The 16,825-nt window shown below is 54.7% G+C and overlaps 1 protein-coding gene across 5 annotated transcripts in view; it reads right to left on the bottom strand.

The window, feature by feature from the left end:
* CAMTA1 (calmodulin binding transcription activator 1) overlaps positions 1-16,825 on the bottom strand; it is a 221,235-nt gene that overhangs the window by 187,500 nt on the left and 16,910 nt on the right. For all 5 annotated transcript variants that reach the window (XM_054175744.1, XM_054175740.1, XM_054175741.1 and 2 more), the window contains exon 3: positions 8,649-8,767. In XM_054175744.1, coding sequence (XP_054031719.1) covers positions 8,649-8,767 — 119 coding nt within the window. The remainder of the gene's footprint in view (positions 1-8,648; positions 8,768-16,825) is intronic.

Here is a 16,825-nt window from a genome sequence, read left to right as displayed (position 1 = left end):
GTTTTATAAGCACCAACAAGGCTCCAAGAAGACCTAAATCCATTTCAGTGCTCATTTAGCAGCTTCATCTGTGTGCAATTAAAACTTCAGCACTAAATGTTAGAGAAGAAAATAATGAGACACTTAAAAAATAATCTGTACTTCAGTGGGCTGTGCTCAGTGGATTTCACACCATCCTTTACCAGACAGAAAGAGTCTGGCCCCAACCTGTCTCAGATGCCAGCACCCTGGAGGCCGGAGAGTGGAGGGAACCTGGGGCTTCCCATCCTGGGCACACTGCACTGGCCCTGGGCACAGCTCAGAGCATCGATGCCTCTCCTTTGGCTGCAGAGATGATGCCTAAGCAAAAGTAAATTGAGCTTCAGCTGAGATTTCCACTGTGGTCTGAATCTTTTGTTAAGCAGCTCTCAGCCTGAGGCTGCTGGACAGGAAAAGTGATCTCCAGGACAGGGAACAAAATGTAAAGGATAAAGAATATTTCTTTATAGAAGTGTCTTAAATGCTCCCTGATTACTTTGAGCTATTGCCATGGGATGGGGGATGGGGCAGGATGGATGGGGATGGACACAGCAGTGTATGTTTTACTAACCAAAAGAACTGCAGGGAAATGCAAATCAAAACCAAAAAATGTACAGAAATAGCAAAATAAATTAGAGATTAAGTACTGGGAGAACATAGGTGAAAAAAAGTAATGCACTATGCAAGAAACATACACACAGTTCAACTGAAAAGAAGCAAAGGCCAATGAGAGTTGCATACTTTATTTCTTTGAACAACTGAAATCACTTTTATTCAAGAAAATCCAACATTACATATCCTTACAGGGGAAAAAAAGAGACATTTGGGGAGGTCAAAGGAGGCTACAGTTCAAAAGGTGAAATGTTACAGCTTGCACACCAAACATAAAAATGAAATGAAATTAAAAAATGAAATGGTTACCAAAGTAATGCAGGTCAGGGGGTCAAAGGTGAAGGGTCACACATTATTAAAAAGAAATCCAAAAGGGCGTCTGCATCAAGATCTCTGCAAAACAAAGGAGCTTCAGTGAGTAAAAGCAGCACCTCCCGTGGACCCCAGCACAGCTCCCACAGCACACACAGCCCAGGCAGCGCCGCCCTGCTCCCCCTGCACACAGCTCCAGCACCGCTGCCTACAGCTCCCTGGGGAGTGGCTTCTCTGAGCCCCTCTCTGCCTCCTTCCTGCCGCGCTGGCTCCTCACCAGCCGAGCCTCGGAGCTGGGGCAGCACCAGCCCGGCTCCAGGGCCCCGCCGGTGGCACAGAGCTGCGGCTCTGCAGCTCACCTCGGCCGGGCACGGCTGCTGGCTGAGGGCACCACCACTGGCTGGCCGAGCAGCTTTCGGCTCCTTTGTCCTCAGGGCAGCACTGGGTGCTCTCTGTGAAGTCTGCTCTGTTGCTGGTGACTGTGGGCAGCTGGCAGGCACTGCCACAGGCAGGCTGAACTCCTGACACGGTGCAGGGCTGCTTTAGCACTACAATAAAACAGTAATTCAGAGGTGGTTACCCAGACAAAGGCCTCTCCTCCTGGAATTTCAATTACACAGAGGCTATAAAAAGCCTTTGGTACCCATCTCCAAGCAAGATGCAGCCAATTATCTGCACTAAATGTATGCAGAGAGCGTAATATTTACATCAGATAACTTTGGGAGCAGACACCCACCAAGGGCACTGCAGCCCTCTCCACTCCAGTGTCTCTCCCCTGCCTGCCAAGGCATCAGGTTTGAACAGCCTCACCTGGACCAGAACAGCCTCATGCTTGAAACCAAGAAACAGATCCCCCCCCCGAGCTGTCTGTCTAAGGCAGAGGCCACCAGTGACAGCAGATCCCCACCCAGCAATGATCCTCTGCCCCTGGACCTCTCTCCAGCAAACTCATCCCACTTCCTTGCACCACCCCTGCTGGGACTCGGCTCCCCAGAGCCCCATGGAGGAAATGGCAAGGTCTGGATTCCAGCATGCCCCTCGGCATCAGTGTCTGCAAACCCCTCCTGCTGAAGGTGCTGCCACAGGCTGGAGTTAAAGCCAAGCTCTTGCCATGCTTTCCAACATTCATAAATCCTGACTGCTGTGAACCCAGCCACAGTCAGCTCCTCCTCTGGCATTCAGCTGGGTGCTGAGGCTGGCTCCAGTAATCTCCATTCCCACCACAGATGTGCAAGACAACCTCAGCTTGGAGAAAAGCTATTTGGAGACCAAATGACTTAGAAATAATTCACCAAAGACACAGCCTTGCAGTGACTCAGCAGCTACCCACGCCCAGGACTGAAGGTGAACTACAGCCACCAAGAGTCCACGGCTCAGGAATTCCTCACAGCTGGGAGAGGGGCACTGGACGTGGCTCCCATGGGTGCCACAGCCACAACCTGAGCCCGAGGACCCCTGCCCACTTCTCAGGCAGTGTGCTGCAGCACGGGTTTTAGATCACCAGGGACATTTTGCCTGTGGGACAGGGGCTGGCTCCAGTCACTCATGGGACAGAGCCCCACAGCCCCCTGCCAGCACTCTGCTATCTCCTCTCTGCTGCCCACCAGCCAGGCAGCTCCCACAGCCCTGGCTGCACAGCTGGGCAGGGCTGCCAGTTCCAAAGGCAGTTTCTCCCCTCCCCGCTCCCACTCTCCCCCAGCACACTTTGTCCCTGCAGTGATCACTCCTCCAGCACAAACCAGTCTGGTTTCCCTCTCAGTTCTTTCTCTGATGGCCAATCTTCACTTTTATTGGCACAAACTGTTTGTTCATACCCAGCTTCTCCTCTTCCCCTCCGAATCCTGATTTTCTCCTCAGAATGGAGCAGCCACCCCTGGAAGCAGCCAACCCAAGACCAAGGCGACAGGATTTCCATCACTTACACAATGCAATATCCTCAGTTGCCATCCATTTGACAAGAGAACCAATTCATTTGTGTTTGTATGTGCCAGTCCCTGGCACAGACACTTCAACTGACTTTGTAAATTGACTTTGCTGTGACGTTCTCCTCCTGACGTGCAGCACAAAGTACAACTCCTGCACCGCGCCAGCGAGGACCTTCACGAGGCAGACCTCTGTGTGTGATGCAGCAGCATCTGCCACTGCTGCTGCTGCTCCTGCAGCTGAACAGCTAAATTATCATTAAATCAATGCACTCTGCTGATTCTCTCACAGCTGAGGAGGGCTTTACACCACTGCTGACTCCAGCTTCTTATTCACTCCACATGGGGTTCCACCTTCTCTCCCGATGCTTCCCTTCAGAGTCACCAGGGACTGCTACCGACCATGAGCCCCAGCAGGGGATGCAGGGCAGGAAATGCACACCAGGCTCATCAGCAGGAGGAAATAATGTCCCACCTCACCTTCCCACATTCCTACAGCAATCTGTGGTACTTTTTATTCTGTTAAGTATACAGAAGGCAAAGGATCCAGAGCCCACTCCGGCCGGGAAGGGATCCCGCTGCAGCTGGCCACACAACACCCCTTCAGCAGAGGAGCCTGGAGGTGCCCAGCATGGCAAAACCCCAGAAAGCATCTTCCACCCAAACCAGCCACTAAGGTCTGAGGGGAGGATTTGTCCTTGTACCCAAGAACTGTTCTCATCCACTCGCTGCAGCACACCACCAGTGCCTGCATCTCCCCACCAGCACAAGCAGGAGGGGCCGCACAGGAGTGCTGGCAGCAGACTGGACCAGCTCCACTCCAGACTAACTGCTGGAGGCCTTCTGCATTTGTCACAACATTCAGAGGTATTTAGATAATCACAATCAATGTCAAAAAGCCAGGGAGTGAAATCATACAGCCACAAAATGGCTTGGGCTGGAGGGGACCTTAAGGGATGAGCCTCTAGATCCACATCCCTGCCATGGGCAGGGGCAACTTCCACCAGACCAAGGTGCCCAAAGCCCATCAGACACCAGCAGCATTGGGTACTTTGGATCCAATCTGCCAAAACTAATTATGGAGTCATGTTTGAATTCAGCCATCATTAAGTGTAAAACAGTGAATTTAATTTGTACATCTGAGTTCCTTTGGGAAGAACCAGGAGGGCAGCACATTATCCAAACCAAGGCATCTCCTCCCTGCCCTCTGCTTCCCAGGACTCAGCCTGGGCCCAGGGCTCTGACACATTACCTGCACGCAGCTACATCAGCCCAGCAAAAGGCAAGGAAAAAGCCAGGTTTTCCCAGGAGGAGGCCAAGGACTCTGAGAGCACCAAGAGTGCAGCAGGAACTGCTGCTTTTGTTTGGAAGTGGCAGGAGCAGGACCCTCCCAGCTCTGCCCCATCCCTGCGCCCGCTCGCAGCCTTTGCTGACGATGCCAACGCAACTGAGAAGCACAGAGCAAAGCCAGCAGCAGACTTCCTGCTTTGTACATTAAGCAAAGCACAGAATTTCATTAATTTCACAAAAACAACCCAAAACGAAGCGCTTGTGTGACAGAGGGATTTCCATCCCCTCCGCTGCTCAGCCGGAGCTCAGAGGCGCAGGCAGCGAGCGGCTGCCCACGCGTGGCAGACGGCACCGTCAGGTGCGGGCACAGCTCCCTGCCAGCACCTCCTCCTGCCTGCACTCCCAGGGCTTCTCCTGCTCCTCTGCAGAGGGTGGCTTGCCCCACATCTCTGCTGCTGGCCAAGAGGACAGCCACGCTCTGGAAAGCAGCAGCTGGCAGAGCCAGCACCCAGCTCTGGTGGCATGCACCTTTCCCAGCGCCCTCAGCTCACCAGGGAGCAGCACCAGCCAGACCAGGAGCAGGAACCAGCACCCACCTTCTGGAGCTGACAGATGCTCTGGCAGATCCAGAGCTTGGCAAACCCTTTGCCCTCAGCCAGACACTTCCTTTCATTCTCCAAACCTCACGTTAACTTTCTCCACCCCCCAGCTCGGCACTGCCCTGAGGGTAACCCCAGGAGCCGGCCCTGGGGTGGCAGGAGGTGCTTGGCAGAGCCGTGCCCAGGCTGGACAGTGGCTGCCTCCTCACCTCCAAGAGGACCCACCAGGTGGAACAGAGAGCAACAAGCCTCCGACATCACTTGCCAACGCCACCACATTCCACGCTCCCTGGCCAGGTGGGCAGCAGGCAGTTGGTCACAATCAAATCCTGTCACAGCTCCGGAGAGATCCCCGAGCGACGCAGACCGCCAGGACCTTCCCCTCTGGAGGCGCTCTGCCAGCCCTGGCCTCTGGGACGCTGAGCTGAGCCAGCCCCAGCCGGATGGAATGCACCACCCAGCACCCGCAGAGACCCACAGGCCTCAGGGAACTGCACTCAGCTTCTGCTTCCCCAGGGCGCTTTGCAGGGCAGACGCTGACCTAGCCAGACACCCCCTCCTGCCCTGCCTGTTGCCACCTGCTTGCTCATCCCCACGAATCAGAGCTCAGGAAGCTCCTCTGGCCAGCAAGCTCTTTGCATGCCCCCAGGCAGCACCTCAGCCCCAGCAGCTCCGGCAGCCAAGGCTGGACCCCGCGCTGGCACGGGGCAGCGCTGGCCCTGAGGAGCAGCCCAAGCACACCCAGCAGCTCCTCCTGGTCTTCCCTGCTGTGGGAGCTGTGGGCCTCTGCCAGGAGAGCAGGTAAATACAGAGCCCTGTCAGAAACAAAGGCCCTGGGCAGTGCTCACACCTCCCGGGTGTAACTTTTCCTCTCTCACTGTCATTAAGTGTTTACAGGATGATTAATGACTGCGGCTGCCAACGCCGTTAATGAAAGGCATCTCAGCTCCACACTGCATCCTGCTCTTGGCAAGCACCCTGCTGAGCCAAGGTTACCCCCACACCCTGGAGCCCCAGCACCCACCAGCACCGCCCAGAGCTCATACTGGGCACCCACTGGGCAGCAGCAGGACATGCCCCCTGGCAGCCTGTTGGTGCCCAAAGCAAGGAGCTGTCCTCGACCCTGAAACCTTCACCACCTGTTAGGACAGGGCCACTGCTCTGGGGGGCTCCACCCCGCTCCCTGAGGATGGGACCCCACACCTGCCACTCCCCAAACCCAGGCTGGCAGAGCAGCACAAGCACCAGGCTGTGTGAGCTGCCCCCATCCACTCACCAAGCCCAGCCAGAGCTCTTCAGCACTACCGCAGCTCACAAGGAAGGAGCCAGGGAGCTCCCCACGTGCACACAGCACTGCAGAATGTTCTGGCAATTAACTATTTACCCTGAGGGGAGGAACTGCACAAACAGCCCCATTCCAGCCTCCCCCAGAGCAGCACTCGGCTCACACACTGCCACCAGCAGCTCCCTAATGCAAATCTGTAACTCAATTGCTTGGCTGAAGTTGTGAATTTGTATCTCTGTTAAAAAAATAATGGCATGAGAAGGAAGACTTCCTGCACCAGGAAACATAAACCCACTATCAACTTGATTGAAGAGCAGCTGACATCTTGCTATGGCAATGTATTGCCATCAAACATTGCAGTTCAGACTGCATCAGCTGACAGAAAGCAAACATCTCAGGAACGTGTTCCAAGCATCTCTAAATGCTCCACTCCTCCTGCTGCTCCCAGCCCTGCTTCACTGAGTGCAAAGCCAACCAGCAGCTCTCTGGAACAGCCACACACGGGCAGGAGAAGCCAGGCTGAAGGGTTCCAGACAGGGTCAGGCTGTCCTCACATTCCCAAACACCCCAAACCTCCTCGTGCCGCACTCCCCACGGTGCTGTGCTCTGAGAAGGCTCTGGTGAGCCCAGACCCTCAGGGTTTGTCTGAGGGAGGGCAGGGGTGGCACAGCTCCAGACCTGCTACTTACATCTTCACCTGGATTTCCTTGGTTTCCTCCTTTGCAGCCTCTAACAAACATCCCTGTAGGTGAGAGCTGGGGGACAGCAGCGCTGACTCTGGAAGCTGCACTGGACAGAAGACATCTTTGCTGCATTTGCAGCTCCTGCCTTCACCTGCACTGACAGAGCACTGCTGTGCTGGCTGTGAAATGCAGCACAGCCTTCCCCTCTGAGCCCCCCACCACTTCTTGGCTCACCTTTCCTCTGAGCCTCCCACCCCTTTTCCATCTCAACCTCCCTCTCGGCCTCCCTCCACTTACCAGGAGCAGCTGAGGTCACTTGGCTTGTTCAGCCTGGAGAGCAGAAGGCTAAGAGGTGACCTTCAGCTTGGAGAAAAGGAGGCTGAGGGGTGACTCCAGAGCAGCCCACCCCTTCCTCGTGGGTGGCAATGGTGTGGGGAGGTGCTGATCTCCCTGGTGACCAGCAGTAGGTCAGGAGGAAATAGGAGGAAGCTGCATCAGGGAAAGCTCAGAGTGGACATTACAAAGGGGCTCCTCACTGAGGGGGCGGCTGGGCGCTCAGACAGGCTCCCCATGGGCATGGCACCATGCCTGGCAGCAGGAAGGGTCTGGGCAATGCTCTTAAGTCACATGGGCTGGTGCCAGGCAGTCCTGTGAGGAGCAGAGTTGGACTGCATGGGTCCCTTCCAGCTGAGACATTCTGTGGTTCTAGGACTATCATCCACTACAGCCTATAAAAGATTGGAGTCTTAGAACTCGAACAGAATTCCATGTCCAAGCTGGGAGGGAAATCAAATATGCAAACAAAGCTGCTTCCTCCCCCATGATTAGCACAAGTTTTCCAAGACTTCACCCAGGCATCAGATTCTGCCTTTTTCTTTACCTATTTCTGATCTCTGAGCTAAGGAGGCCAAACCTCTGCAGCCACAAGAAAAGCTCAGCAGGGAAACCACAGCCATCGCCCCACGCACTCTGGCAGGCAGCCCTGGCAGGAGCCCTGCACCTCCTGAACCAGCTGCCTGTCCCCACTGCCTGGCAGGCACAGCCCAGGCTTTGGAGGAGAGATACACAGGGGCATGACAAAGGTGGCACTGAAAGAGACAGAAGTGAGCTGGGTTTGGCTTTTTTATCAGCTTGGTTATTAGCACACAATCCATCCAGAACTGAGGTACCAGACAAACCCACACCAAGCCCCTTCACCTTCCCCTCTCCAGAGTGCCCACAGGCCCTGCAGAAGGCAGGCTGCACTCCAAGGCTTTCCCCAGCCTACCACAGCTGTCAGGCAGCTCTGCCTGCCCATGCAGCACGCCTATGAACAGTGAATGTTTCCAGCTGCAGGGTTAACTTTGTCCCCCATGCTCTGTGCCCTGGTAGGATACACACAGATGACCTCCTGGGATTGTTCCTCTCCTTGGCCTTGGCCCCCCCCAGACACCTGAACCTTAAACACTTCTGCTTCATTCCAAGGAGCCTGACCACAATGCATTAACAGCAGATATGCAAACCAGCAGTCGCTGCAGGCCAGTGCAGAGCGCCCAGCTCTGGGTTTCTCAGACAGGAGCAAGCCAGGACCCTGCTTGGCAGGGAGGAACAGCATTGTTTGCTTGCCCTGGAACTCTCTACTCAAGACAAGAGAACATTTTGTTTAATGTGGTACCAGAACACCCCTCTGATCTGAGCTGATCTCAGACCTGCCAGAGGGATGATCCAAGACCTTACTGTGAGGCAAGTGAAAACAGCACCAGCACTCAGCTTCCACACCCGCCTTCAGGCCTGCTCTAAAGCTCACATCCAACACGTAAGAGGACTTCAGTTTTTAAACAGCCAGCTCCAGAGGCAGGATGCCACTCAGTGACTGGCACAGCACACCCAGGAACAGTGCACAAGCACAGAGTCAGCAGGCACAGGAGGAGAGAAGCTCCAGAGTTACCTCATTGGTGTTCCAGCGGTGCCGCTCCTTCGGGAGGCTTGAGCATTTCGGCAGACACTCCAGCAGCTTCTTGGGCAAAAAGATCTTTACATGACTGCCATTGCTGTTCCCATGATCATCTGCAAAGAAGAGGAGAGAGGCGATGTGCACGCAGCAGAGGTGCCTGCCACCAGGACACCCAAGCTGCTGCCAGGCCTGGACGCCCCCCAGGGCCCCTGGCAGCCAGCAGGCCGCTCCTCACCGCGAGCAACACAGCCTTCTGCTCCCAGGGCACCACTCCCACACAGCAACAGCCTCATTCCTTGAGGCTGCAAAGTCTGAGAAGAGCTTTGGTGGACCTGAGCAGAGAAGCTGGCTGTGTGCTTACCTGGGCCTACTTCAGCTTACTCTTCCCTCAGTGGGAGGGTTCACGGCGCCGCAGCAGCGGCGACCGCGGCGCTGCGCCCTGCCCGGCGAGTCGTAAATGAAGCTCACACTCGACAGGATTTGCAAGTAAATAAGCACAGAGCCCCAGTACCTGCTATAATTTTGTCAAGCTGCAGCAGAAATGCAACTCAAGGTCTGCTAGTTCGTTCAAAACTCAAAGCACTGCCCCTGATTAAACCTGGGTTACTTTTCCTGCCGCAGACAGCTCAGGAACTGCAAGGGGCTCCTCGAGGCGGGAGAGGGATGGAAGGTCCCCAGCCTGGCAGCGAGGGGCTGCAAGGAGAGGTTCTGAAGAATACAACATGAGTCTGTTGTGTTGTAAAGGTGTGAGGGCATCGATTCTGCTTACAAAACAAAAGGCACCCAAGAAAGCTCTGCAGGAGTCCCAGGAGCATTCACTTCACTGCATCTCCATCCCCTCTCCTCCACCACCTGAGAAACCAGAGCACCCAGGAACCACACCGCTCCCTGCAGAGGAGGGAAGCAGAGCAGCAGGGCTGACATCCCAGCTGCAGCACAGGAGCTCTGCAGGCTCCAGCTCCAAACTCCACTGTCTCTGCCTTCTTGCACCGCTCTCAGGCTCTGCAGCAGACACTGGGCAGCAGGGGAGGAGGACACCATTCACTGACACTGCACCCCACAGAAGTAATTTGGAGTCATTTCCCATGTGGAAGTGTACAGAAAAAGGATATTACCTTTTTCCTTTTCCACATCTCACCACTTGATGTCATTAAACAGATGCCAGCACCAGGATAAGACTCCTCTGCCACTGCCCAGGGCAGGAGCTGTCCCCTGGCCGTGCAGGCACACCGGGGAGCACGCAGCCAGCAGCCAGCCCTGCTGCTCCTAAGGCTTGATTACACTGCTGGCTGTGTCAGGTTCAACAACCTGCAGGCTGCTAAATCAACTGCTCCTGCAAGCACAGCAGATGAGTTTACAAGATAAGCAGCGATGTGGATGATAAACGTGAGCTGCTCTGGAATTGATGAGCCCCAGGCACTCCCTGGGCTGCTGGGACCTTTCCTGTGAGACTGGGCTGACCCCAGGGGCTGCCAGGCCCCTGCTCCCTCCTGGGTGACTTGAGAAAAGAGTCAGCAAGAAGGTTCTCCCAAGTGGTCTTCTGCACCCCATGCCAGGGTTTGCAGCTTGGCATCGAGCAGCTCAGACCATCCCTCTGCAGGGCTGCTTGGCCACATCTTCTCCCAGTCAGGGCTCTGCAGGTCACCTTCACCTGTGACCCTCACCAGCCCTGGCCCCCAAAGCCTCCCAGACACACGTGTCACGGCACTTGGGGTCATCCACAAAGGCAGCAGCCTGCCTGGGGCCAAGAAGGGAGGCAGGCAGGCCCCCACCACAGCAGCAGCCCCCAGCCATTCCCACCCACACCTGCAGCCCCTCACCTGCTGCAGCTGGCACCTGCTTAGCATTCCCCAGGCTACCTGCACAACGCCTGCACTCCTCACTCAGAATATTGCATTGCACTACATCCAATTCATTAAGGCAGCAAAGTATTTTACAGCACACATTATTGCTTTTATCAGCCAAACTACATCCCCAGTTACATCTCATCAGCTTATTTTCCATGGGCACATTTTAATTGACATTAATTGTATTACTTTCCCTTACCTCCATATCAGTCAAGTCCTCTATCATTCATTCCATTATTTTGCAGGGCTGGCAGACCTCTCATTATTCAGCTGGTTTTATTAACTTTCTCCCACTGTCATCAATTATCAGTATTATTAATCCAGAAAGTGCCCATGGATAATAGATCCCCTCAAAATGTTTTGGTAGAAGTTATCAGAACTTGCTGATTCTAAGCCTTGCAGCTCCTCTTGTGAGCACCTCACACCTCAGTGTCATTATGGCACTGGAAGGTCACTGTCCCTGTCCTGCAGTGTGCCTGCATCTCACCAGTGCTTCCCTCATCTGTGGTTAGTGATGACTTCTCCTCACCCCCAAAACCCCAGCATGAAGAACAACAACTGCTGCTTGTCTCAATCCAACAGGGTCTTCCTCAAGGACCCCTCTAGCAGCATGGTCAGAATGACAAGAATCACATTAGCAGGAACCAGGCTGGAAAAGACTTCGAGACCACTGAGTCCAACCTCTCACCCAGCACCATCTAACCAACTCATCCATGGCACCAAGTGCCTCATCCAGGCTCTTCCTAAACACCTCCAGAGATGGTGACTCCACCACCTCCCTGGGCAGCACATTCCAATAGCAAATCTCTCTTTCTGGGAAGAACTTCTTCCTAACATCCAGCCCAAAGCTCCCCTGGCACAGCTTGAGACTGTGTCCTCTTGTTCTGGTGCTGGTTGCCCGGGAGAAGAGACCAACCCCCACCTGGCTACAGCCTCCCTTCAGGTAGCTGTAAACAGCAGATGTAGACATTAGGGCAAGTGAATCCCAGATTCAATGACCTTTATCCCAGGTTTGACCTTGGGAAAGGATGAAGTTGGCCAACCAGCCAGGAGGATGAAGGACCACACTGCACAGAGGCTTGCTTCAAAGCTTGCCTCAGCCTGCTGGCCTGCTCCCACACGGAGGAGCATCCACAGGTGAAACTGGGAAGCTGGGCACCGGAGGATTGCTCTTCCAGCTGCACTGCCAGTGCTGGCAGACCTCAGTCACCACTGGACCTCTGCTCCATGACTCAGCTCTCTTCATGAAGGATTTGCCACCAGCAGGTCCCCCTGGGATCCATCACCCCCACCTCCCGAGCAGCTGCCAAGGGCTCCCCCTCCCTCCAAATCAGCTCCTGCTTAGCTGCTCGTGTTCCTCACAGACAGTATGGCAATGCTCCCAGCCCAAACACATTCCTCTTCAAGGAGGTGGAGCAACAACCCCCCTGCTTGTCCTTTGGTTTGAATCAAACCTGTCACCTCCAGGCAGCCCGAGGAGGCCCTGCCCAGCCCGCAGCGGCAGCGCCCCGCAGGGAGCAGCTCACATTTACTTAGAGCTGAAATCTCCCCGTAGTTAGAAAAGGAGCTGCAATTTCACAATGCTTATTGGATTTTACTCTGCAAATCCAGGCCAGGGCTGCACTTGAACTTTCTCCCTGGTGTATTTTTCCTGTGGGTGCAACTTCTGCCACCGTGCTCTGCAAACCCTCCCAGTGTCAACACCAAGAGCTTCTGCAAGCAGAGCTGCGCTTGCACCGGCAGGGTTTGCCAGTGAAGCTGTACTGATGTGGGAGTTCTGTCAGTGCAAAGCTGGCCACAGCTCAAAAAGGCTTCCCAAGGCATGCAGAGCCAACTCTGGAAGCTACAACAGGGAAGGTGTCCGCTGAAACCCAGCGGCCTGCAGCGGATCCTGCCAGAAACTGGGCTGGAAATCCACAACTGAAGCTCCAGTGGCAAGCTTCAGCTTCCCTGGTTGGCAAAGCAGAAACTTGTGTGGCTGAGAAGTGCAACTATGATAAAGTTCATGGAAAGTTCCATATTAATTATAGCACATAAACCCTTCGTGGCTTTATGGGTTCTTCATGCTCCTTGCACTTTATCCTCCCCAGGGATGCAACATGGGCCATAAAACTTTAATGCACACAACAGCAGATCACACAGTGAGCCCCTGCTCTGCCCCCACTCTCCAAACAAGCCCCCAGACCCTTGGGTTTTGTGTTTTTCCTAACTGGCTCTTAAATCTTCTGTGATCCAGGAGGGGAACTCAGATCTGGAGAGCATTTAACCAGCGTGGGCTGCCAACACAATGCACAACTGGAGAGCAGGGCGATGGCTGACTGGTGTTGATCAGGGCTGATTTGCAGACAGTCCTATGCTGGAAATAAAGAACCAGCCATAAAACACAAAGCCAGGCTTTATAAACCCATTATTATCGAGCAGTAACTTTGGCTTGGCCATCTTCTTAACTACCTCCCAAGAGAGGTAAAAGGTGTTTAAGTGTTACAGATCGGAGCTGTCACATAAACCAAACAGCTGAAACAGGGAGGTCATTATCAGCTGCTCCAGTGGAAGGGGAGAGCAGCCAGTGGTGCTGCTCCCCACGCTGCCCAGAGCCCAGTCAGCACCAGCCACAAGTGGCACAGGAACCCCTGGGCTGCCACAAGTCACCTGTCCCTGGGCAGCAGCAACTCCTCCCTTTCAGGCAGGAGAGCTCAGCAGCCACTGCAGCAGCACCCAGAGGCGCCAGCTCCAGTGCCTCCTGGACTTCTCCCAAAGCAATGCTCCTCATAACTCACTCCTCTGGAGATGGCAGATGAAGACATGGACAAAGCTTCAAGCCAAGGGGTCTGGACTGATTTGGCTCTGCCAAGGCCCTGGGCTAGGGGTGGGGGTCCCCAGTCCACCTGCAGCCCTGCACTCTTGCACTTGCTGCCCTCTGGACACAGGCACAAGCAGCAGCTTCAGCCCGGCAGCGCGGAGCGCCAAGGACTGTCCCCGATCCGAACACGTGCGGCACTGGCACGCCACCTCCCCGAGTTAAACTTGGTGCCTGGCATTTTCAATCAGTAAACAAGTGGCAGTTTAAGCACAACCAACAGCTTTGGGTCTGTTTGCTAGCAATATTTGGACGATTACAGTTGTAAATCTCTTGGCAAGAAAAGCAGGTTTCTGAACACCAATAGAGGGTGGCTAAGGCAAGAGAAGCAGGCCCAGCTGCCAGCGCTGCCTTCCCAGCAGGAGGCCACAGCACGCCAGCACCCAGCTCTTCCACCGTGGAGGATGCTGAAGGGTGCCCAGGAGCTGAGGGAGGACATGAGGGAAGGGCAGACAGGTTGGGCAAAGGCAAAAACCATGACCCAGGAGAGGACAACACACAGACCAGCACAGGTGCAACTGTGACTGCTGCCTGTGCAGAAATGGGAGGAAGAGGAAAACCAGAGGATGAAGAGGAAATCATGGAATGGTCTCAAGGGTGATTGAGAATCTAGGAAGCCATTGAACCTAGCCCAGTTTCTTGGACAAGCTCTCCAAACCATGCTAAGCCTGGAACAAATGCAAACAGCTGAAACCCTGCTGCCCCTCTCCCCATTCCCTTCTCCTCACCACTAACACAGCACTTGCAAGCTGTTTTACCCTCCCACATGGCAGGAAGTTTCCTGCTACTTGGCAAGTGACCTCAGTTCGAGCTACACAGAACTGCCCAAGGTGTGTTTGAGGGCAGAGAGCACAGCTCCTGAGGACAGCCTGCGCCCTGCTTAGGGTCCTCTGCCTTGCAGTTAGCTGTTTAGCTCTGGCACATTTATCACTGTGCTCAGCACTGTGGAGGCTGCACCCCCAGCCAACACCAACACCAGAGGCTCCTCTGTTTCACAGGCTCCTTTCCTCTCCCCCCTTAGGCAGCAGTCTGAAGCACCTCACTAGCTGCACCAGCCAGAATTTGGTCCAACCCAGCAGCTGCCCTTTTGAAGCGATCACTTTTGAAGTGCAGACACTTCAGCCTCTCCCAGCAGCTCCTAAGCATGTCCATGGATGACTTCCACAGGGTGGCTTTGGACATGACAAAAGCAACAGAGGGCTGAGACCGCTGCCCTCTGCCACCAGCAACACGCTCGGTTCAGCCCTGCCATCAGCTCCTCCATCCCTCGGTCCTCACTAAAGTTACATCATCAAACTCAACAGCAATGAAACCAAGCAGGGATCAATATCATTAGCCAAGCCTAGCAAAACCAAACCACCCATTTACACAGCTCTCCATACTCCAAACCTTCTCAGCACCACATCTGCCAGAGGCCTCAAGCATTGGCCAAGGCTGGGGACGTGACCCACCTCAGCCGCTTCCGTGGCAACCACCAGCCACAGACTTTCACTTGGTTGTTCTCTTCAACACCACAAAGGGGTTGAGTTTGGAAACCAACCTGGAGAGCTGGCAAGGAAAATCCAAACCCCTTGAACTGAAGAAGCAACAAGAGCAGAAGGACACTGCTCACCATTCCCAGGAATGCTGGGAGTTTGCTTTTGGTCACCCAGTGCTGGAACTGCTGCACCTTCAGCATCACCCGAAAGGGCAGGTGTTGCACCCCAAAAACGGGGGCTAGGACAGAAGCCAGCACCTGCAAACACATTCACCTTTCACAATCCATAGGGCTTACACAAGGGTGGGCACAGCATGGGGCTGGGTGGCACAAGAAGGTGGAAACAGGGCACAAATTGAGGGGAAGAGCTAAAAGGAAACAGCTCATCAAGGTGTGGCAGAGGAAGCCAAAGCAACGTGGAGGACGCTGCTGGGAGCACTGCATTGATTACCCAGCACTGTCCCACCACACTCTCCACCATTCCATCCATGGGAAGGTTCGAGCTTGAGGGGGGCTTTACCCCACAGATGCATTTGGTTTGATGAAGCAGAGACAGAAGGGACACTAAAACATTCCAGCTCCCTCTTTCTGAGGGCTGCCGAGACAGAGAGGTAGGAGAGCTGCTGCCCCTTCCTTACACAGAGCACTGCAAGGACTGGGACTGCATGTTGGAGAAGAACCATTAAATACCAGCAACGAAGTCAGCACCAAGTCCTGAAAGAGGACATTTAAATAACATTTGTTTTAACCCTACTTGTACAGAAGCCTTTCACTGCTTCCTGAGGCAGGAGATGAAATTTGAGTTACAACATCTGCAGGAAGCCTTCCTCCAGAAGTAGCTTAAAAAACCCACACAAAGCAACCAAGAACCCTCTGAGCCAAAGTGTTTGGGAAATTCATTAGCAAGAAGAGATGTGGACCTGGACTGGCATCCCAGAGCTTTAAACAGGCCCCGTGCCTTGCGTCAGGAGCCTATTGCATGTAAAGCAGTCACACCAGCAGAGGTGCTGGGAGGAACGGAGCTGACACACAGCTCTCACTGCTGGAGTCCTCTCTCTGAGGCTGCCCTGCTGGCCCCCAGCCCGCCCGGGGGGGCTACGAACTTCACTAGAAGGCACTTTGCTTCTGGTAACACAGAGTTACCAACTGCTGGAATTCAGCAAAACCTGCGGGGCACGGAGCGGCCCGAGCCGGGTGGCAGAGCCGCCGGTGCGCCGGTGCTGTGCCGCCAGGCAGGACGGCGCAGCATCCCGGCAGGATCCCGCCCGCCAGGCTCGCAGCAGCCCAGGTCTGCCTGAGCCATAAATGTTACACAACGCTCCGCAGAGCCAGGCAAATATTTGCTGTTTAACAACCAAACCCCAGGGGGTCGTTTTCAAAAGGTACTTTGTTGCCCGAGCAGTCCCTCCGCACTCCATAACCGCTGCAGTCCCAACTTCCTGCTCGGGCAGTACCGACACCAACCCCAGCACAGCTGCACAGCCCTCCCCGGGGTCCCCAGCTCACAGGCAGGGACAGGGCGGGGGCCACCTCCTGCCCCGCACAAAACCCCACAGCTGCAGCCAGCAGAACCTGGTGGGCACAACAGAGCGCCCAGCTCCTGTCCGACCCCACGGGCACTGCTCTGAAGGCTGTTTCAGACATCCATCCGTGAGAGCCCAGCAAGCTGAAGGCAGGGTCTCCATCTGCAACACCTTCAAACCTTTTTCATTTACAGACACCCCCTCCATCAAGTCCATCACAGCGGCCAAGACAGCACCTCTGAGGGTCACCCCTCCCGTTCCAGTTCAGACACAGAAACCACAGCAGGAAAGACAGAGGCCACAAAATCTTTGCTGCAGGGATGGCGAGGGCTGCTCGGTCAGCAAGCTCAACTTCATCCTGCCTGCAGGAACCAGAGCAGAGGGAACTCTCACAAGTTCTCTAAACCATAGAAATCTCTCCTGGAGCCAGGGAACAGCAACTCCAGCCTCACTTCAAATCCTCACCT

This window comes from Dryobates pubescens, chromosome 33 (assembly GCF_014839835.1).
Source record: "Dryobates pubescens isolate bDryPub1 chromosome 33, bDryPub1.pri, whole genome shotgun sequence".
Lineage (NCBI taxonomy): Eukaryota > Metazoa > Chordata > Aves > Piciformes > Picidae > Dryobates > Dryobates pubescens.
This window is presented reverse-complemented; position numbering and strand designations above follow the sequence as displayed.